Consider the following 22,662-nt stretch of genomic DNA (forward strand, 5'->3'; position numbering starts at 1 on the left):
AAACAACACCAGAAGGACTAATTCAGTCATGGTGTCCTCAAACAACACCAGAAGGACTAATTCAGTCACGGTGTCCTCAAACAACACCAGAAGGACTAATTCAGTCACGGTGTCCTCAAACAACACCAGAAGGACTAATTCAGTCACAGTGTCCTCAAACAACACCAGAAGGACTAATTCAGTCACAGTGTCCTCAAACAACATCAGAAGGACTAACTCAGTCACAGTGTCCTCCTCAAACAACATCAGAAGGACTAATTCAGTCACAGTGTCCTCCTTAAACAACACCAGAAGGACTAATTCAGTCACAGTGTCCTTAAACAACATCAGAAGGACTAATTCAGTCACGGTGTCCTCAAACAACATCAGAAGGACTAATTCATAGGGATGCCCCGATCACGTTTTTTGCCACAGATACCGATCACCGATCTTCTATGAGCCATATCGGCCGATACCGATCGTTTTTGGTTTTGTTACTTGTTACTCTTACTGTCATGCACTTGTCCTAATATACTAACCTACACTGTAGCACCAACATTGTAACCAATATTGTTACTCAGCTGATAGAGTTGTGCCCTTCCTGATGACTTGTCGTACAGAACTTCTAAGTCGCTTTGGATAAAAGAGTCCGCTAAATGACTAAATGTAATGTAAATACCCATTGTTCAATTAATAAACTGTATGCCTCACTGTGTGGAAGAGACTGGGATCATTCTTTTGTGCAAGGCAACATCAGGCTTGACTTAAAACATTACTTTCCTAACTTAGTGAAACTAAATCTAACAAATTAACACAGAGATAAATGTACTGAATTGTTATTTCTTATTTTATTTCTTATTATATTATATATAAAAAAAATTATAATAAATAAAGGATTTATTTGTCTTTTTACCGATACCCGATCCAGCTATTTTAGTCAATATCGGCCGATACCGATCGCTGGCCGATCGACCGGGGCATCCCTACCAGAGCATGTGAGCGGAGCGCGGAGCGGGTGGATTTTGAAGTGAGCGCGGAGTGGGCTTTAAAATGGGTCAGAGTGACTCCGGAGCGAGAGCTCTCCTCGGCTCCGAGCCGCTCAGTGCACACGATCACACAGTGATGTAATATACATGTAGTACAATGCCAAAGCAATAGGTGGCGATGTAGTTCAAACATGAAGGCCATTTTCAACCAATCAGAAGGGTGAACGCGCTCACTACACATCCTGCTAAGTCAAAACAGAAATGAAATCCGCCATCTTTAAATCACCTCGGGACTCGGGTGAATTAGTATTTAGCAACATTTATTTTCAGCAAGAAACAAACAAAGTGCAATAAAAAAAAAGGATACATTCACTGTGTTCTGCCTCATTTATTGATGAAACGAAACCAACATCAACACAATGTACCACCAAGAGCGGAGAGTTTAGTCTCACAAAAAGAGCGCTGACGTTGTTAGCTTACATGCTAACGTGAATGGGATCTGCCAGTATAAACACTTAGCATTGCGGCTAGGCTAGGTACATTAGCATAGTAAAGCTAGTAGAATGGTTGCAAACGTTATTTAACAGATTTCAGAATGGGTATAAATACGGCTCAATACAAACAATTGTTAAGGGGCCCAGGGGGTGCAGACTGTTGTAGTTTGGTCAAATCAAGCTAATTTACATCATGCTCCATAATTTACATCTGAACGCTTGATGCGCAAAAGAAGATGAGCGCTGAGCGAGCGTAGAGCGGCTTGGGGGGGGGGCAACATGAGCGAATGAGAGCGGAACTAAGCCGTCCATAGCGAAGAGCGTATTTCTCTGCCGTTCCGCGCCGCTCACATGCTCTGATCCCTATACTAATTCAGCCATGGTGTTTTCCTCAAGCAACCCTGTGCCACCAGCAGCCAGTCTGTTGTTAGTTTGTTGTTATTTCAACCTGTCTTTGTTGACAAAACCCGGACCGCGCATTAGCTCAACCTATGCATTAAACACTTTTTTCTTTCCAGTCTCTTAATTACATAAAAACTATATGTTTGTATTTCTAGTATTTAATATTGATGTTGGATTTTGTCATCTGTTCAACAAACAGTCATAAGCTAATACTCAATAATATATGCATGATTATTATTATTATTCTTTTTTATGTCTAGCTATTGTCTTAGTTACAACACTGTGCTAGCAAGGAAATGTTATTTTTATACGTGATGTATTTACAATGAAGCGTTCGTTTTGGGAGAGAGGGAGAAGGGGGTCATTTGTATGTTTGTCTCCTTACTCCCATCTAGTGGTCAGAAAATTATGGTCCTGGGAGAAGAAAGCTTTACACAGAGTCCTCATAATATCTTGGTTTATTTCTCCTACTTTATTATCGTACCGTGCACTTTTGTAATAACTGTTATAATTAGGGATGTTCGATATTGGCTTTTTTTTTACCGATATTATCGGCCGATATTGGCATTCAAATGTAATATCGAAAATGATCGGTATCGGTTAAAATATTTTTTTCTTTATTTTTTTTTACATTTATTTAACCTTTATTTACCCAGGCAAGCAAGTAAGAACAAATTCTTATTTTATTTATTGTCAAAAGTATGCATTATGTTGTGTTAATTCCACGACAAGAGATATGTAATGTTAATTACCTGAAATTATTACGTTTTTTTTTGGGGGGGGGACCCTGCATATATCGGTATCGGTTGATATCGGTATCGGAAAAATTAAGAGTTGGACAATATCGGTATATCGGATATCGGTAAAAAAAAATGCCAATATCGAACATCCCTAGTTATAATACATGCTATATGAAAAAAGTGTGTTGTTGTTATTATTGTAATAATGGTTCTGATGCTGTCGTGCTCGTAGGGAGTACCGGCCCAAGGCCAACGTGACCATGGTGCAGAACGGGACCCGGGTGTCGGCCTACAACCCCAAGACCTTCGTGTTCGAGCGCGAGAGGTCGGTGGGAGACCCAACAGTCGACGCCATCACCACCGTCAACATCCCCCACTGGGTGAGTGACAGGTCATAATGTGGACATCAGAAATCATAAATCATAAATCAGGAAAGGTCTTTATTGTCAAGTAGTTCACACATACAATGAATTACTGTCTATTTCTCTCTCTCTCTCTCTCTCTCTCTCTCTCTCTCTCTCTCTCTCTCTCTCTCTAGAAGTACAATAGAATAGAATTATAAAATTAAATAGGCCAGGTAGGGGATTTTTATTTGTATATATGTATGTTTTTAAGCTCGGCTCTCAACGGGACCTCACTAGTGGGATGTATATCTATTATTGCCTCGCACTCTAGAAGCATTACCAAAAATTACAATGCAACATGTATAGACTATGGCTAGTTTGAATATAATGATATGGAACACCGGGGGAATAAATAACCAACTCAAACGCAAAAGCGTGCTCACACTGATGAAAAAAGAACATGTGGACATTGCTCTGCTAAGCGAAACGCACATTCTAGGGAAAGACATAGATAAATTAGCGGACAACACATACCATAATATCAGTCACTCTTCTATTGGTACGAGAACTCGGGGTGTAGCCATAGTCGTTAAACGTAAGTTGAATATTGTACTAAAGGGAGTATGGTCTGATGTAGAAGGTCGGATAACTATAGCTAAGATTGAACATAAGAACAGGAAAATAGCGCTGATAGCGGTATACGCCCCAAATTTGTACGAAGAAGATTTCTTCACTACACTAACCAATGCAATGTTAGACATTCCCGATTACTCATTTATAATAGGAGCGGATTTTAATGCCATCTGGAACCCAAGGATGGACAAATCTTACCTCACCTTTTCCAGCGAACAAAAGAATTCATCGAAGGCATTAAAGGATTGGTCGAAGATTACAGGTGTAAATGACTTATGGCGGTTACTTAATCCCACGACCCGAAAGTACTCTTGTCGATCTGCGAGACATAATACACTATCCAGAATAGATTATGTCTTTGCATCACAGAGACTATTTGATAATTATGAAGTGGAAATGATACCCAACGCACTATCAGATCACTGTTATTTACTCCTTAAAGGTACATTTGGTATACTATCCTCCCGAGCCCCAAGATGGCGATTTAACTCGTTGCTGCTTAATAACAAGGAATTCATTACACAACTCAAAGAAGCTCTTATAGTATTCCAACGGGAGAATGCAAACTCGGTGCAAGACCCCAGAATAATATGGATGTCGGTAAAGGGAATGATCAAAGATTTCACGGATAGCTTTTCCTCCAAAATGCGCAAGAATCAATGCACAAAACTGGCTGAGCTGGAAACGCTTTACTCAACATTATTTAATTCTCTAAAATACAACAACTCAATTCGACTAGAAAATCAAGTTAACGTACTAAAAATAGAGATCAATGCCATATACAGACAACAATCGGAAATACAAATACGCAGCACAAGACAACAGCAGTACTCCCATGGTTCCAAACCCAGCCACCTATTAGCCATGCGATTAAGAATTAATGCAACATTTGCAGATATAACTACCATTAGAGCACAACAAGTACTTGTAACAGATCCTGTAAAAATAAACGATACATTCAAAGTATTCTACTCCGACTTATATAAATCAGAAACGTCCTTCGATCAAAACAAAATGGACACATTTCTTAATCAAATTATTCTCCCTAAACTTTCAGAGGATGACGCTAAACAGTTAGAAACACCGATCACACTAGAGGAACTCAAGAAGGCCATAACCGCAATGAAAAGTGGTAAGGCTCCTGGAAGAGACGGTTTCCCATCAGAAATGTACCTTTCTTGTTGGGACATAATTGGCCCCTTATTACTAAATATGATCTTATACTCAGTCAAGGAGGGGAACTTCCATAAGAATGACAATATTGCACTCATAACAGTCCTCCTTAAAAAAGACAAAGACCCCAACGAGTGCGGTAGTTATAGACCTTTAAGCCTCCTCGGAACAGATATCAAACTGTACTCTAAGGTATTAGCCATCAGATTACAAAAGCATATGTGACGTCTTTAGTTCACCCGGACCAAACTGGCTTCATAGGAGGCCGCCTGATCACTGAAAACATAAGACGAATACTGCACGTACTTGATGCCGACAAGGAGGACACCATACCTAAGGCGATGCTGTCCCTGGATGCTATGAAAGCCTTTGACAGGCTGGAATGGTCGTATCTATGGGCAGTGCTAGAAAGGATGGGGTTAGGAAAAGGATTCATCGATATGATTAAAGTATTATACAAAGACCCATCGGCCATGATTACAACAGGCACAATCATCTCCAAAATCTTTCCGGTATCACGCTCTGCCAGACAGGGTTGTCCTCTTAGTCCCGGACTGTTCAATCTATCATTAGAGCCTTTAGCACAATATATAAGACAATCCCAATCCATAGAACCAATCGTAATCAAGGGCACACAACAAAAAATTTGTTTATATGCGGACGATGTAATATTGTTCATGCAAAACCCCAACACCACATTGCCTCATCTGCTCAAGTTGATTGAGGACTTTGGTGATTTATCGGGATTTAAGATAAATTGGCCGAAGTCGGCTTTCCTTCCACTTAACACCCCTGCAAAAAAAGATACAACCCTCCCAGGACAGATACCGATGGTAAAACATTTCAGATGCTTGGGAGTGGAAATATTCCCCACCATAAGACAAACGGTGAAGCACAACTACACAAAAATCCAAAACAAAATCAAAGACGACCTTGATAGATGGGCAAAACTTAAAAACACAGTACAAGCACGGATATCAATAGTTAAGATGGATGTACTACCTAAAATCAACTTCTTCAGTTCAATGATACCGTTACCCCCTCCAGAGGGTTACTGGAAAAGATTACACTCCTCCACATACAAATTTATTTGGAATAACAAACCACCACGTATAAAAAGATCCACCGCACAGAGAAATAAAGCAGATGGTGGCATGGCATTTCCAGATTTTTTCCTATATTTTAAGGCGTACACATTAAGTCCATTGACAACATGGTTTGACTCCCAAGCATTAGCATCCTGGAGAAAATTAGAAGAAAACATAGTAGCCCCACATAGACTGAAGGACATAGCATACACTAAACTACCAATCAAGCACTGTGAACGGAAATTTGGCCCCATAATTACTCATGCGATCCGGATATGGCGTGAATCACAAAAAAAAAATCCTAACCCACAAAAATGGCACAATCATACTCCCTTATTCAATAACAATGCACTCTTAATTGGAAAACCACCTATAAGATTCCCTATATGGGAAGAGCAAGGCATACACTCATTAGGGGATGTTTTTAACTAACAGGGTTTTTGTAGTGATAAAGAAATACGCGAAAAATGTAATCTCACCAAGTCCACATGGCTTTTTCACAAACAGTTAGAGCTATGTTTGAAGTCTCACGGTGTTCCATTAGACAGACCAATTGAACACCACAGATACCACAAATTCTTCTACGCAAGAGAGACATCGAGAGGTTTTGTTTCAGAATTTTATCATCAATTACTAACGTCCTCGTATGAAACCCTCCAACTAGACTCTGTCTGGAGGAGGGATATACCAGACCTGGAAAATGACTTTGATTGGCAAGGAGCCTGGGCAAATGTCCGACTTACATCAAGGAACCCGGATCATCAACAAATCAATCTTAACTATATTCACAGGACATACTTGACTCCTATAAGACTGTGCCGAATGGGGCTTAAACAAGATTCCAAATGCACCCAATGTACAAATGGGGACGAAGGGACATTTATGCACATGTATTGGGACTGCTCACCAGTTAAGGCATTCTGGAAAGATGTGACCCAACAAATATCAAAACTCGTATCTTGGAATATACCTGTACACCCCTCGGTATTACTATTGAATGATGTTTTTGAGTTTGCAGTGAATCCACAGCTAAAGAGATTGGTTTTATCGGGTATCACAGTAGCCAAAAAGCTGATCGCATCACGCTGGTTTCAACCGGAGAAAATGTGCCGTAAAGTTTGGTTTCTTACATATCTCGATGTAATTTACCATGAAATATCTACAGCAAGAATTCTGGGTCTCAATGAATCCAAAATGTCAATGTGGTTAGAAGTGGTGGAGAGAATAAAAGCTAGCTTATAATGGTAGTGTCTGGTTAGGTGCGAGGGATAGTGGAGGTACTTCTCAAGGTGGGGTCCGGGAGGGGGGGGGTTCGAGCTGGAGCATATGTGTGTAGGTTTTTTAGATAACAGGTATTAGGGGTATATCTTATATAAGACAACTAACTAAAATGTGATCTCATTGGATGTGCCCTGACAATTAATGCTTGTATATCTTATTGTGTGTTGTCATGTTTGTTTATATGTTTGTTTAAAAAATAATAAAAAAATAAAATACAAAAAAAAATTAAATAGGCCAGGGCTGCACAATTGTGCACAATGTGGTCGAGTATATATACGCTAATTAGAATAAAAATAACAATACTTATAAAATAATAATAAAATATTTATAATTTTTTTTTTTATATATATTTTTTGGCATGTATGTAGTGCAACTCTCTTTAATAAATAGATCAAATATGGTGTAGTGTAGGCGGCTGGGGGGCGCAGCGGACTTTTTTACAAGTCGATTATTAATTTCAATATAGTATTATTCGTTGACAGCCCTACACGTACAATTAGTTACTGCACACTACATCACCCCTGAGTGGAACATGGAAAGCCAAACTTTCCCCCCACTGTACCGAAAACCCGTACCGAACCGTGACTTCAAAACCGAGGTACGTACCGAACCGTGGTTTTTGTGTACCGTTACACCCCTAGTTAAAGGGTTAAAGTGTAATAATAAATGTTGCTTTGCCGGGAAAGACTGTTCATAATCCGAGGGATTTAATCATGTATTATTCTCCCTGGTCTTGCTAACCAGAAAACATGGTTTCCCTGAACCTTTTACTGTAAATCACCTTTGAGCTGATTTGTTTTGAATGTGTGTGTGTGTGTGTGTGTGTGTGTGTGTGTGTGTGTGTGTGTGTGTGTGTGTGTGTGTGTGTGTGTGTGTGTGTGTGTGTGTGTGTGTGTGTGTGTGTGTGTGTGTGTGTGTGTGTGTGTGTGTGTGTGTGTGTGTGTGTGTACTGTATGAAACTGCTGTACTGCTGCTGTTCTTGTAGTGTGGTAGTGAAAGGGTTAACCGTCTGTAGTGTGGTAGTGAAAGGTTACCCTTCTGTAGTGTGGTAGTGAAAGGTTAACCTTCTGTAGTGTGGTAGTGAAAGGTTAACCTTCTGTAGTGTGGTAGTGAAAGGGTTAACCTTCTGTAGTGTGGTAGTGAAAGGTTAACCTTCTGTAGTGTGGTAGTGAAAGGTTAACCTTCTGTAGTGTGGTAGTGAAAGGGTTAACCTGTCTGTAGTGTGGTAGTGAAAGGTTAACCTTCTGTAGTGTGGTAGTGAAAGGTTACCCTTCTGTAGTGTGGTAGTGAAAGGTTAACCTTCTGTAGTGTGGTAGTGAAAGGTTAACCTTCTGTTGTGTGGTAGTGAAAGGTTAACCGTCTGTAGTGTGGTAGTGAAAGGTTAACCTTCTTTATTACATGGCGTTTTAACATTCGCCGAAATGCTTGATTGTGATTGGTCAATAGCCCCTGACAGCGGTGAATTATTTTTCGATAACTGACCGCTGCCATGGGCAATGCGCAATAATCACTGGTGATTATTGTTTTTCGCAGCTGCAGCAATCAAGCCCGGCACTGACACACACTGCATCAGTGCAATCAGACACACCTGCCGGCTGCTGGCGATAATAATAATCACTTTATTTGGGCTGACAGAGCCACAGAACAACTGCGTCTGCATTTGATCTCGTCTTGTCGATGGTGTAAAATGAATTAGGTATATTGTTAGTAAGTTAGCCATGTAATAAGCGGGATAATGTATAGCTATACTCGGTCATTGTCGCAAAATAATTGACCTTCGCTGACGTTTAAAAAACCTCGGAGAGGCGCCTCTGTGTTCTAAACTCTGTGTCTGTCAATTATTTTGCGACAATGACCTCGTAGCTATACATTATCCCTTACGTAGTGTGGTAGTGAAAGGGTTAACCTTCTGTAGTGTGGTAGTGAAAGGTTAACCTTCTGTAGTGTGGTAGTGAAAGGTTAACCTTCTGTAGTGTGGTAGTGAAAGGGTTAACCTTCTGTAGTGTGGTAGTGAAAGGTTAACCTTCTGTAGTGTGGTAGTGAAAGGTTAACCTTCTGTAGTGTGGTAGTGAAAGGGTTAACCTTCTGTAGTGTGGTAGTGAAAAGGTTAACCTTCTGTAGTGTGGTAGTGAAAGCATTAACCCTTTGATTGACAGGCCTAATATGTATATATGTATATATTCTCTCTTCTCTTCTCCTGCAGGCTGTGATGGACAAGATAAAGGGCACCTGGAAGACGTACCTCTTCAGCGCCGTGGTGAAGCCCTTCATGACCCGCACCGTGGACGAGCTGCTCTGGGGCTACAAGGACAGCCTGCTGGTCACCGTCTCCATCGCAGACCGGAGCGTGGAGCACAAGTTCGGCCTCATGTACAAGGTAGGGTTAGGGTTAGGGTTAACCAGGGTCTGACTCCCAGGCCAGAGCAGCGGGCCTGTCAGTCAGTCAGTCAGTCAGTCAGTCAGTCAGTCAGTCAGTCAGTCAGTCAGTCAGTCAGTCAGTCAGTCAGTAGGTCAGTCAGTCAGTAGGTCAGTCAGTCAGTCAGTCAGTCAGTCAGTCAGTCAGTCAGTCAGTCAGTCAGTCAGTCAGTCAATCAGTCAGTCAGTCAGTCAGTCAGTCAGTCAGTCAGTCAGTCAGTCAGTCAGTCAGTCAGTCAGTCAGTCAGTCAGTCAGTCAGTCAGTCAGTCAGTCAGTCAGTCAGTCAGTCAGTCAGTCAGTGAGTCAGTAGGTCAGTCAGTCAGTCAGTCAGTCAGTCAATCAACCAATCAATAATATTATTAATACTAATATCAGGGTTCGCACAAGGTCCTTGATGTGCTTAAAGTGCTTGATTTTTTATTAAAAAAAAAGTCAAGACCTGGAATTCCTTGAAAACAGCCAATTTCTTTAACAATGTGCTTAAAAAGTCCTTGAAATTCAAATCAACCATTCGCTTGGAATGTTTTGTTCATCCATGATCAAATTGTTCTGAATCAAGAAATTGTTCTGTTTTAATCAAATCTGACGAGTCGCTGTCTCGCGCGCTCCAACTGCTCTCCCTCATGTCTTCACGTGTGACGCTCTAGCCGGCCAGCAGGCCAAGAAGAGGCTGAAAAAAACAGCATTTAAAAGTGAATCCTTCGAGTGACATCCTTGAAAATGAAAAATAGTGCTTCGAGAAGTACTTAAAAGTCCATGAATTTCATTTTGCAATGTCTGTGGGCACCCTAATAAAATATATTATTATAATACATACAATTTATGTAGCGCTTTTACGCTGCTCAAAGATACAGTGTAAACAACAGTAAAAAAAATACGGAACAAAACAAAAACAGTTAATGGTCTAAAAAAGAGTGAAAAGTGTGTTTTGAGGGCTGTTTTAAAGGTGGGTAGGGTGCTGGCAGTCCGGATGTGGCGGCGGGGAGGGCATTCCAGAGGGTCAGTGCTTCAAAATAGATAAATTGATGAACATGTGAATAAACAATCACAACATTTCATCCCAGCTGGTGAAACTACTCATCTCAAGGCGCTTTCAACACCTACCTTGTTTTTGGTCCAGACTTTCTGACTTTCCAGTTTGATCCAAACCAAATGGACAGGCGTGAAACCACCCCCCCCCCCCCCCCCCCGAACACGGTACGGACCAAACTGGACCATGGTTTCGCTGCTGCGTAATATGAAACAGTTATTAATTTTTTTTGGAAGGTTCGCACATCAGACCGATTACAGGAAGCCATGTTGTCATGTTGTCAAAACAGGAAACACAGAGCGTGTCTCGCCGTGTTCGGCCTCCTTGCCTGTCCAAGATGCAAGCCAGGGTTCGCACAAGGTCCTTGAAGTGCTTAAAGTGTTTGATTTTTTTACCCAAGAAATTCAAGGCCTCGAATTCCTTGAAAACTGCCAATTTTTTAACAAGGTGCTTAAAAAGTAATTGAAATTCAAATCAACCATTCGCATAGAAAGTTTTGTTCATCCATAATAGAAATTGAATTTCGGGTCTCCTCCTCATCTTTCACTTTCAACAATACATTCTGCCAAGTCCAAGCCCACTGCATACAACGCCACCGAGACCCTGTCACCCCGCCATTGTTCCTTGATTAAACCCATGCCGTGTGCAGTAAGTTACTGCTATCTAGAATGCTGGCTATGAACAAAATAACGAGTGAGGAAATTAATCAACGCGCTTGGGCTGCACACAGGAAATGGAAATGCAGCTACAAGATACACGATACTTTAATGTCACACAACTACGGTTGGTGGTAATCATTTCCGGTACAGCATGTTAAGCACTGGGACATCAACCAGGGTGTTTAGTGTTTGGACTGCTGTGGGGAAAAAACTGTTTGTGAAGCGTGTGTGTGTCTGGTTAAAATTGACCTGTAGCGACCTGAGGGCATGCGCTGGAATATGTGGTGTGCTGGGTGGGAGGGATGGTTGACTATTTTACCAGAGCGGGTGACTGTGCGTGAGGTGTAGATGGAGTCCAGAGAGGGGAGGGGGCAGCTCTAATAATAACATGAATTATTCTAAAAGTTATAATTATTTTGTCTCGTCTTAAAATGAAGAGAGATTTCGGCAGGATTTAATTTTTTAAACTACATTTTGTGTCGTCGTTTGTAGTCAACGACATTGCATTAATCATTTAGTCACGTTAGTGTCACATGGTCTACATTAATGTGACGTCTCGTCTCGTTGTCGTCAGGGGAAAAAGCTTCGTTGGCGACCATATTTAGTCATAATTTTCGGTGACTACATTTTAACGCATTTCAATGCGTTCATAGTGGTCTAAGAAAATAAAGATAACAACAAAGTATGAATACGGATAATTTACTTGCGTTTGGTTGAAATGGGATTTTGAATGTGTTGATATGTGTTGACAGTACTCACTGTATGTTGTGTATGTCATAAATGTCATGATGAATTGAAAATGGGGGACCCTGATGTAAACAAGACGAAAGTCTTTCTCTGGTCTGCATCCCCTTAACAATTGTGTGCATTGAGCCGTACTGTATTGTACCCATTCTGCAATCTGTTACTAAAGTGTCAATCAATTGATCAAATAATCTCTGGTACTTTTGAATTGTTGAATCTTTCTAGAAAAACGGGACCAATGACGGAGAGTTTATTTACCACACTGGAGAAGAGAACTACATGAACTATGGCAAGGTGGAGTCGTGGAGAGGAGAGAGGTAACACACACACACACACGCACGCACACACACACACACACACACACACACACACACACACACACACACACAGTAAAGGGTTAACCTTCTGTATTCTGTAGTGTGAAAGTGTTAAGGGGTGTGCAACGTTTTAAGTGCCCCATGATCATTATCGTCATTGTGCATACATTAACCCCTTCACTACCACTCTACCAAAGGGTTAACCCTTTCACTGCGACAATACACAAGATTAACCATTTACGATCACACTATGCTAGTGAAAGGGTTAAGGCATTTTAAGCATCTTTATTAAGGGATGAATGTTCCCTTGACCTGACTGTGTCCGTCCATCCATCTGTCTCGTTGTCTCCGTCTGTCCTGCTCTCACCCTGGGGGAGACAGTGGCTCAGGAGGTAGAGCTGGTCGTCTGGTAATCCAGAGGTTCCTGGTTCGATTCCCGCTCCTCCCGGGCAGCGTGTCGTTGTGTCCTTGAGCAAGACACTTAACCCCTAATTGCTCCCGATGAGCAGGTTGGCACCTTGCACGGTCGCCTCCGCCGTCGGTGTGTGAATGTGTGAGTGAATGGGTAAAAATGTGAGGGAACAAATTGTAAAGCGCTTTGGATAAAAGCTACTATATAAATGCAGCCATTTGACCATTTACCATTATCTAACCCATCTCCCAGAGTCCAGGGCCTGGCATCCTGCTCTGTGATTGTTTGGAATGCTGTAATAATAGCTTTTTACTCTTTATGTCCCGTGCCAAGCCTCCTGGGCATCCCCCCCCCCTCTGCCCCCCCCCCCCCCCCTCTGGGGAAGGCCTTTCATTTCCCAAACACTTTAGAGCGTTTGATCACGAAAAACATTTAACTTTAATTGACGATGAAAGTGCCGATAACGGACATGTTGTTAATGTTACTGATAAAGATCGGCACATTTGAGAGTTGAGTTCCGCTTAATAAAGAAATGTGAGGAAAACATCGGCCCCCAGGGGATCCAATGATGAAAATCAACAACGATTTATTTTGCACATAATCTCAGACATATATCCCAAGGCTCTAAACTGTTTTGCACACGTTCATTTAGTCTAGACATCGGGAGTGGAAGCATTAACCCTTTGTAATGTGGCAGTGAAAGGGTTAACCTTCTGTAGTGTGGTAGTGAAAAGGGTTAACCTTCTGTAGTGTGGTAGTGAAAGGGTTAACCTTATGTAGTGTGGTAGTGAAAGGGTTAACCTTCTGTAGTTTGGTAGTGAAAGGGTTAACCTTCTGTAGTGTGGTAGTGAAAGGGTTATAACCGTATGTAGTGTGGTAGTGAAATGGTTAACCCTTTTTATTGTGGTAGTTAAAGGGTTAACCTTCTGTAGTGTGGTAGTGAACGGGTTAACCCTGTGTAGTGTGGTAGTGAAAAGGTTAACATTCTGTAGTGTGATAGTGAAAGGGTTAACCTTCTGTAGTGTGGTAGTGAAAGGGTTAACCTTCTGTAGTGTGGTAGTGAAAGGGTTAACCTGCTGTAGTGTGGTAGTGAAAGGGTTAACCGTCTGTAGTGTGGTAGTGAAAGGGTCAACCTTCTGTAGTATGGTAGTGAAAGGGTTAACCTTCTGTAGTGTGGTAGTGAAAGGGTTAACCTGATGTAGTGTGGTCGTGAAAGGGTTAACCTGATGTAGTGTGGTCGTGAAAGGGTTAACCTGCTGTAGTGTGGCAGTGAAAGGGTTAATATACAGCTGACTGTACTGTGTGGCAGTGAAAGGGTTAATATAAAGCTGACTGTATTGTGTGGCAGTGAAAGGGTTAATATAAAGCTGACTGTATTGTGTGGCAGTGAAAGGGTTAATATAAAGCTGACTGTACTGTGTGGCAGTGAAAGGGTTAATATAAAGCTGACTGTACTGTGTGGCAGTGAAAGGGTTAATATACAGCTGACTGTACTGTGTGGCAGTGAAAGGGTTAATATACAGCTGCCTGTACTGTGTGGCAGTGAAAGGGTTAACTGTACTGTGTGGTAGTGAAAGGGTTAATATACAGCTGACTGTACTGTGTGTCAGTGAAAGGGTTAATATACAGCTGACTGTACTGTGTGTCAGTGAAAGGGTTAATATAAAGCTGACTGTACTGTGTGGCAGTGAAAGGGTTAACTGTACTGTGTGGTAGTGAAAGGGTTAACTGTACTGTGTGGCAGTGAAAGGGTTAACTGTAATGTGTGGTAGTGAAAGGGTTAACTGTACTGTGTGGCAGTGAAAGGGTTAACTGTACTGTGTGGTAGTGAAAGGGTTAATATAAAGCTGACTGTACTGTGTGGTAGTGAAAGGGTTAACTGTACTGTGTGGTAGTGAAAGGGTTAATATAAAGCTGACTGTACTGTGTGGCAGTGAAAGGGTTAATATAAAGCTGCCTGACTGTACTGTGTGGCAGTGAAAGGGTTAATATAAAGCTGACTGTACTGTGTGGCAGTGAAAGGGTTAACTGTACTGTGTGGCAGTGAAAGGGTTAACTGTACTGTGTGGTAGTGAAAGGGTTAACTGTACTGTGTGGCAGTGAAAGGGTTAATATAAAGCTGACTGTACTGTGTGGCAGTGAAAGGGTTAATATAAAGCTGACTGTACTGTGTGGTAGTGAAAGGGTTAATATACAGCTGACTGTAATGTGTGGCAGTGAAAGGGTTAATATACAGCTGACTGTACTGTGTGGCAGTGAAAGGGTTAATATACAGCTGACTGTACTGTGTGGCAGTGAAAGGGTTAATATAAAGCTGACTGTACTGTGTGGCAGTGAAAGGGTTAATATAAAGCTGACTGTACTGTGTGGCAGTGAAAGGGTTAATATAAAGCTGACTGTACTGTGTGGCAGTGAAAGGGTTAATATAAAGCTGCCTGTACTGTGTGGCAGTGAAAGGGTTAATATAAAGCTGTCTGAATGTACTGTGTGGTAGTGAAAGGGTTAATATAAAGCTGTCTGACTGTACTGTGTGGTAGTGAAAGGGTTAATATAAAGCTGTCTGACTGTGTGGCAGTGAAAGGGTTAATATAAAGCTGTCTGAATGTACTGTGTGGTAGTGAAAGGGTTAATATAAAGCTGTCTGACTGTGTGGCAGTGAAAGGGTTAATATAAAGCTGTCTGACTGTACTGTGTGTCAGTGAAAGGGTTAATATAAAGCTGTCTGACTGTACTGTGTGTCAGTGAAAGGGTTAATATAAAGCTGACTGTACTGTGTGGTAGTGAAAGGGTTAATATAAAGCTGTCTGAATGTACTGTGTGGCAGTGAAAGGGTTAATATAAAGCTGCCTGTACTGTACTGTGTGGCATTGAAAGGGTTAATATACAGCTGACTGTACTGTGTGGTAGTGAAAGGGTTAATATACAGCTGACTGTACTGTGTGGCAGTGAAAGGGTTAATATACAGCTGACTGTACTGTGTGGCAGTGAAAGGGTTAACACTGTGTGGTTGTGAAAGGGTTAACTGTACTGTGTGGCAGTGAAAGGGTTAACACTGTGTGGTTGTGAAAGGGTTAACTGTACTGTGTGGCAGTGAAAGGGTTAACACTGTGTGGGTGTGTCCTCCAGCAAGCTGTCCTTCTGGACGTCTGAACACAGCAACACCATCAACGGCACCGACGGCAGTGCCTTCCACCCCTTCTTGTCCAAGGAGGAGCGTCTCTACATCTTCACCTCCGACCTCTGCAGGTCAGTACACAATGGACATCCTTGAAAACAGCCCATTTTTTAACAAGGTGCTTAAAAAGTCCTTGAAATTCAAAACAACCATTCGCATTGAAAGTTTTGTTCATCCACGATAACGTTACATTTGAAAATGTGTTTGTTCCTAATGTGTGCTCAGTATATTGCGATATGTGATGATGACACGACACACAAGGGTAATAATTATTTGTATTTTCAGGCTGTATAGGCGCCGATACAGCCTGAAAATACTAATAATTATTACCCTCATGTCATCATCACATACCGCAATATACTGAGCAGCACACATTAGGACCAAACACATCATTCAAATGTAACGTTAGCGCCCACCACATCAAGTACGTCTACACAACATATAAGAGTTGTAGGTCGGAAATTATGGAATAGATTTACCAACAAAAAAGGTGTTTAGCCTGCTCATACCTTAATAAAAGTGTGGGGCAGCACGAATAACTTGGCTCTGCTAGTGTATCGTGCTTCCATTCAACAGACGGCAACACACGTGAAGTCAAGTCTCACTCACTCACATACTCTGGCAATACCTGGTCAGGGTACTCCTGGGTCCTAGTGCCCCCCCACGTTACTCTACATGTTATGCACATGTATTTTATATGTTAATAAAATTGCATTTATCTATAGTCCTAATTCTGTCACTGTTTGATGTCACAAAGAAGGGTGTATCCGAAAGCTGTCTACAACATTTGTAACAGGTGATGAAAAATGAAACAAATAATTAAATGTATTAGACATTTGTTAATGATGAATAGGCTTCACTTCAGATTAGGGCACACAATAGCATCTGCAAATCATTTTTTAAACATGAAAAGACAAGTCTGGTAATTGCTTCGTGTGTATTCATAAAAGTCCACAAATAAACAAACTATTAGACATTTGTTAATGATGAATAGGCTTCACTTTAGATTAGGGCACACAATAGCATCTGCAAATGATTTATAGATGTTTTATGAATGTCTTAACAAATCATTTGTTGAACATGAACAAATAAATGGAGGTACAGTATAGTCGTCTTTTCATATCCATTTTTCAAAGCATCTACAAATGTGTTACTACACATTAAACAACATTATTTAATGATGAACAAATCAAGTACAAACAATGTTGATAATGAGTTATAAATAATGTAGAACTAATTTGTAAATGTTATACAAATATAGTTATAAATTATTTAATAATAATTTACAAATGTATATAAATGGTTTGTTAATGATTAGTTCATTATCTACAAATACCTTATAAAGGTCTTACTTAGTGTTACCAAAATTCAGATTCTAAAACTAAACAGGCAACCAATAATAATAATAATTATCACAAAACCAATCAAAAATAAACAAACCCTTAACCCTTTCACTGCCGCACTACCAAAACGGTTAAACCCTTTCACTGCCACACGACAGCCGGTTAACCCTTTCACTGCCACGCGACAGAGGGTTAACCCTTTACTATCACACTACCGACGGTAACCGACAGTGACCTCACGTGACCTCGCTGGCAGAGAGGGGAACACACACTCTGCTCTACCAGGCGGCACAGACTGCACCGTCTGTTTGGAATGTGTGCTACTGGGAGTCTGCTCTGAGTGATGTCAGCCGAGGGAGTGGGTCACACAGCTATTCCTGTTCCCCCCCTCGCTTGTCCCCCGGGGGGGGAAGGAAAAGGGTTGTAAAAATCGCTGGCATGGGAATAATGTCCACAGAGAGACCTTGGATCCTAGCAGGTTGCGCTCACAACATCCTGATCGCTTACGGACACGCAGGCCACCTCCTCCTCTCTCTCTCTCTCTCCTCTGTCCTCTCTCTCTCTCTCTCTCTCTCTCTCTCTCTCTCTCTCTCTCTCTCTCTCTCTCTCTCTGTCTCTCTCTCTCTCCCTCTCTCCCTCTCTCCCTCTCTCCCTCTCTCTCTCTCTCTCTGTCTCTCTCTCTCTCTCTCTCCCTCTCTCTCTCTCTCCCTCTCTCCCTCTCTCTCTCTCTCTCTCTCTATCTCTCTCTCTCTCTCTCTCTCTCTCTCTCTCTCTCTCTCTCTCTCTCTCTCTCTCTCTCTCTCTCTCTCTCTGGGCCCTACTGGTTAGAGAAGCGGGTTTGTGACCCAGAAGGTCGCCGGTTCGATCCCCCCGAGTCGGCAGGGAAAATCTGAGCCGGGGGAACTCTATACCAACCACTGAAGTGCCCTTGAGCAAGGCACTTAACCCCCCCAACTGCTCCAGTGGAGTTGCTCAGTGGCCAACAGTGTCAGACTGTGGTTGTACTAGGCAGCTCCTAGTGGTCAACAGTGTCAGACTGTGGTTGTACTGGGCAGCTCCTAGTGGTCAACAGTGTCAGACTGGTTGTACTGGGCAGCTCCTAGTGGTCAACAGTGTCAGACTGTGGTTGTACTGGGCAGCTCCTAGTGGCCAACAGTGTCAGACTGTGGTTGTACTGGGCAGCTCCTAGTGGTCAACAGTGTCAGACTGTGGTTGTACTGGGCAGCTCCTAGTGGCCAACAGTGTCAGACTGTGGTTGTACTGGGCAGCTCCTAGTGGTCAACAGTGTCAGACTGTGGTTGTACTGGGCAGCTCCTAGTGGTCAACAGTGTCAGACTGTGGTTGTACTGGGCAGCTCCTAGTGGTCAACAGCGTCAGACTGTGGTTGTACTGGGCAGCTCCTAGTGGTCAACAGCGTCAGACTGTGGTTGTACTGGGCAGCTCCTAGTGGTCAACAGTGTCAGACTGTGGTTGTACTGGGCAGCTCCTAGTGGTCAACAGTGTCAGACTGTGGTTGTACAGGGCAGCTAGTGGTCAACAGTGTCAGACTGTGGTTGTACTGGGCAGCTCCTAGTGGTCAACAGTGTCAGACTGTGGTTGTACTGGGCAGCTCCTAGTGGTCAACAGTGTCAGACTGGTTGTACTGGGCAGCTCCTAGTGGTCAACAGTGTCAGACTGTGGTTGTACTGGGCAGCTCCTAGTGGTCAACAGTGTCAGACTGTAGTTGTACTGGGCAGCTCCTAGTGGCCAACAGTGTCAGACTGTGGTTGTACTGGGCAGCTCCTAGTGGTCAACAGTGCCAGACTGTTGTTGTACTGGGCAGCTCCTAGTGGTCAACAGTGTCAGACTGTGGTTGTACTGGGCAGCTCCTAGTGGTCAACAGTGTCAGACTGTGGTTGTACTGGGCAGCTCCTAGTGGCCAACAGTGTCAGACTGTGGTTGTACTGGGCAGCTCCTAGTGGTCAACGTTGTCAGACTGTGGTTGTACTGGGCAGCTCCTAGTGGTCAACAGTGTCAGACTGTGGTTGTACTGGGCAGCTCCTAGTGGTCAACGGTGTCAGACTGTGGTTGTACTGGGCAGCTTCTAGTGGTCAACAGTATCAGACTGTGGTTGTACTGGGCAGCTCCTAGTGGTCAACAGTATCAGACTGTGGTTGTACTGGGCAGCTCCTAGTGGCCAACAGTGTCAGACTGTGGTTGTACTGGGCAGCTCCTAGTGGTCAACAGTGTCAGACTGGTTGTACTGGGCAGCTCCTAGTGGTCAACAGTATCAGACTGTGGTTGTACTGGGCAGCTCCTAGTGGTCAACAGCGTCAGACTGTGGTTGTACTGGGCAGCTCCTAGTGGTCAACAGTGTCAGACTGTGGTTGTACTGGGCAGCTCCTAGTGGTCAACAGTGTCAGACTGTGGTTGTACTGGGCAGCTCCTAGTGGTCAACAGAGTCAGACTGTGGTTGTACTGGGCAGCTAGTGGTCAACAGTGTCAGACTGTGGTTGTACTGGGCAGCTCCTAGTGGTCAACAGTGTCAGACTGTGGTTGTACTGGGCAGCTCCTAGTGGTCAACAGTGTCAGACTGGTTGTACTGGGCAGCTCCTAGTGGTCAACAGTGTCAGACTGTGGTTGTACTGGGCAGCTCCTAGTGGTCAACAGTGTCAGACTGTGGTTGTACTGGGCAGCTCCTAGTGGTCAACAGTGTCAGACTGTGGTTGTACTGGGCAGCTCCTAGTGGTCAACGGTGTCAGACTGTTGTTGTACTGGGCAGCTCCTAGTGGTCAACAGTGTCAGACTGTGGTTGTACTGGGCAGCTCCTAGTGGTCAACGGTGTCACACTGTGGTTGTACTGGGCAGCTCCTAGTGGTCAACAGTGTCAGACTGTGGTTGTACTGGGCAGCTCCTAGTGGTCAACGGTGTCAGACTGTGGTTGTACTGGGCAGCTCCTAGTGGTCAACAGTGTCAGACTGATCAACAGGTCCATCCTGATCCCACACTACAGTATGTGCTAGTGCAGTGGTTCCCAAAGTCAGGGTCGCGACCCAAAGGTGGGCCGCGAACAGCCACGGGTGGGCCGCGAGATGATTAAAAAAATAAAATTAAAAATTAAAAAAAATATTTTTATTTAATTTTTTTTTTATTATTATTATTATTTTTTTTTTTTTTTTTTTTTTTTTTTGTCAGGCCACTGAACTTAGAAGCAGGCCAGGACAGTGTTTCTAGTTGTATTCTAAAATTCTATTATATTGTATTCTAAAATGTGACTATATGGTTTTATATTAACTTAATAAATAAACAAAAACGAAAAATCTACTTATTTCAACGAACATTTCAAACTAAATAACAGATTATGCACATAAAACGCTGAAAACAACCGAAGCAACAATAGTATTTTAATGAGGCTATTATTATTATCATTATTATTTTGCAACAAGTTAGCCCTCTCATAAATAGCACATATAAATGAATAACTAACTTAATAGGATTGAAGTGATATTTGGCTTAAAAAATCGGTCGCAAAAAAAAAAAAAAAAAAAAAGCCTGACGATGTGCATTGGGCCGCGGCTCTCTGACGCCTTATTTTCTGGGCCCTGGCCTGAAAAGTTTGGGAACCCCTGTGCTAGTGGACCCCCCAGGAGGAATAGGTGTTGCTGCGGTGATGACTAATGGGGATCCGTAATAAAGATAAGATAAGAGGCCCAATTAGCACATATTTACCTAATCCGTTGTCAGTGGGAGAGGCTAACTTTACTGCTTTTGACTTGGAACAGACTCTGGACAAACAGGCTTTACTGGAATGCGTCCTGCACTCCTGTATCTGGCCTGATAACCTCTTGGATTATCACCGCGGCCTCTGGCAGGGTCTCTCTCTCTCTCTCTCTCTCTCTCTCTCTCTCTCTCTCTCTCTCTCTCTCTCTCTCTCTCTCTCTCTCTTTCTCTCTCTCTCAGTCCCTGTGTATAATCCTGTTGAAATACAGCGGTGGAAATTCCACAGGAGACACGTTAGATAAACGTGAGAAGGTTGAAAGGTCCGACGCGACGGGCCCTCCTGCTCTAAATCCTCTCACGCGGGGGGATCGCCAGGCCCCTCGGTCCACTCAGCCGCCGCGCGGAACCGAGAAGAACCGAGGCTCGAACTCACGGGGAGTCGTCTTTTTTTCCTCTGAAGTGGATACGTGCTCTTTGACACATTTACACGTCCCTCTCAGACTGAGACACAGCGTCTCTCTGTCCTCAGTTTACTGACGATGGAGCCAAGAACCTTGACCTATAAACCAGAGGTTGCACAAACCCTCATCTCCTCCCCTCGCCCCTCCACCTCTTTGTTGAGAGTGGAAAGAATCTGTCTTGAGTGACATGGATTGGACGCGTGTCAAGCCCCTCCCCTCCCCTCCCGTCCCCTCCCCTCCCCTCCTGTCCGTGATGTTTTTCCTAAACGCTTTCACCTACTAACCCACGGCCCCGCGGCCTCGCTCTCTTCCGCGACGCCATCTGGGCTCTCGTGAGGAGAGGAGGAGCCTCCTACTGTATTTCGTGAGCCTCCCTCATTATACCTCAAATAGGAAGTGTTCCGCCAAAGGCAGTTATGTTCGTCTTTCTTTTTAAAACATGACTCTGTTCACGTCGTCTTCAGACCCATTGTCTCGGCTCGCGCGCGCCGCTCACGATGCCGGAACCAGATTGTAAACAAACAATGGAGCGGCGCGACATTAAAAAAAACGTGTTAAAAAGTTAAATGCAGCCCCCCCCCTCTCCTCCCCCCCCCCCCCCCCCCGGATCGGTAATGGCTATAACAGAAGTGCCTAGAATTCACGGCGGTGACCCTGTAGTGGTAGTCGCGACCTTTGCCGAACACTGGGTGACGGATGAATGACAGTTACGCCCGAGGTTCACGGGAGGTAAACAGCTGGTCCCGTTCACATTACACACATGTTTCTGTTCACGTGATGTAACCTATGGCCGGTGTGTACACTACACACACACACACACACACACACACACACACACACACACACACACACACACACACACACACACACACACACACACACACACACACACACACACATATATACACACACACACACGCACGCTCACACACACAGATGGACAGACGGACACTGCACACTGCATCCACATAGGGCTGTCGCGATAACCGCATCACCGTGTCAAGTCAAGTCGGGTGTAGAACAGACAACCGCGACAACCGCGGGTAAAATAAAAGGGGCGTCATCATTTTTAACTTCATTTAATGACGAGGCGTCCGTTTTCCGGTAGCATGAGCTAACTTCACGTTTCCATACAGTTTACAACTCACAGATGAAATCAGGATTTATTTTCATATCCCGGACCCCCAATGTATACCTGTTCCTGTATTAATCTGAACCGCAGTAGAGTACAGGGGAGCAGGGCAGAAGTGCCAGTCATGTAACGTGCTTGAACTTATAACTAGCCG

General features: G+C 43.2%; 1 protein-coding gene across 1 annotated transcript in view; it reads left to right on the forward strand.

The window, feature by feature from the left end:
* Positions 1-2,854: 2,854 nt before the first annotated feature.
* The window catches only part of LOC311238371 (lysosome membrane protein 2-like), a 55,262-nt gene continuing 35,454 nt past the window's right edge, over positions 2,855-22,662 (forward strand). The window contains exons 1-4 of the mRNA XM_084326404.1: positions 2,855-2,981; positions 9,324-9,497; positions 12,195-12,286; positions 15,825-15,944. Of these exons, the coding sequence (XP_084182530.1) occupies positions 2,862-2,981; positions 9,324-9,497; positions 12,195-12,286; positions 15,825-15,944 (506 nt within the window). The 5' untranslated portion in view covers positions 2,855-2,861. The remainder of the gene's footprint in view (positions 2,982-9,323; positions 9,498-12,194; positions 12,287-15,824; positions 15,945-22,662) is intronic.

This window comes from Notolepis coatsorum (genome assembly GCF_963971535.1).
Source record: "Notolepis coatsorum genome assembly, chromosome: 12".
Lineage (NCBI taxonomy): Eukaryota > Metazoa > Chordata > Actinopteri > Aulopiformes > Paralepididae > Notolepis > Notolepis coatsorum.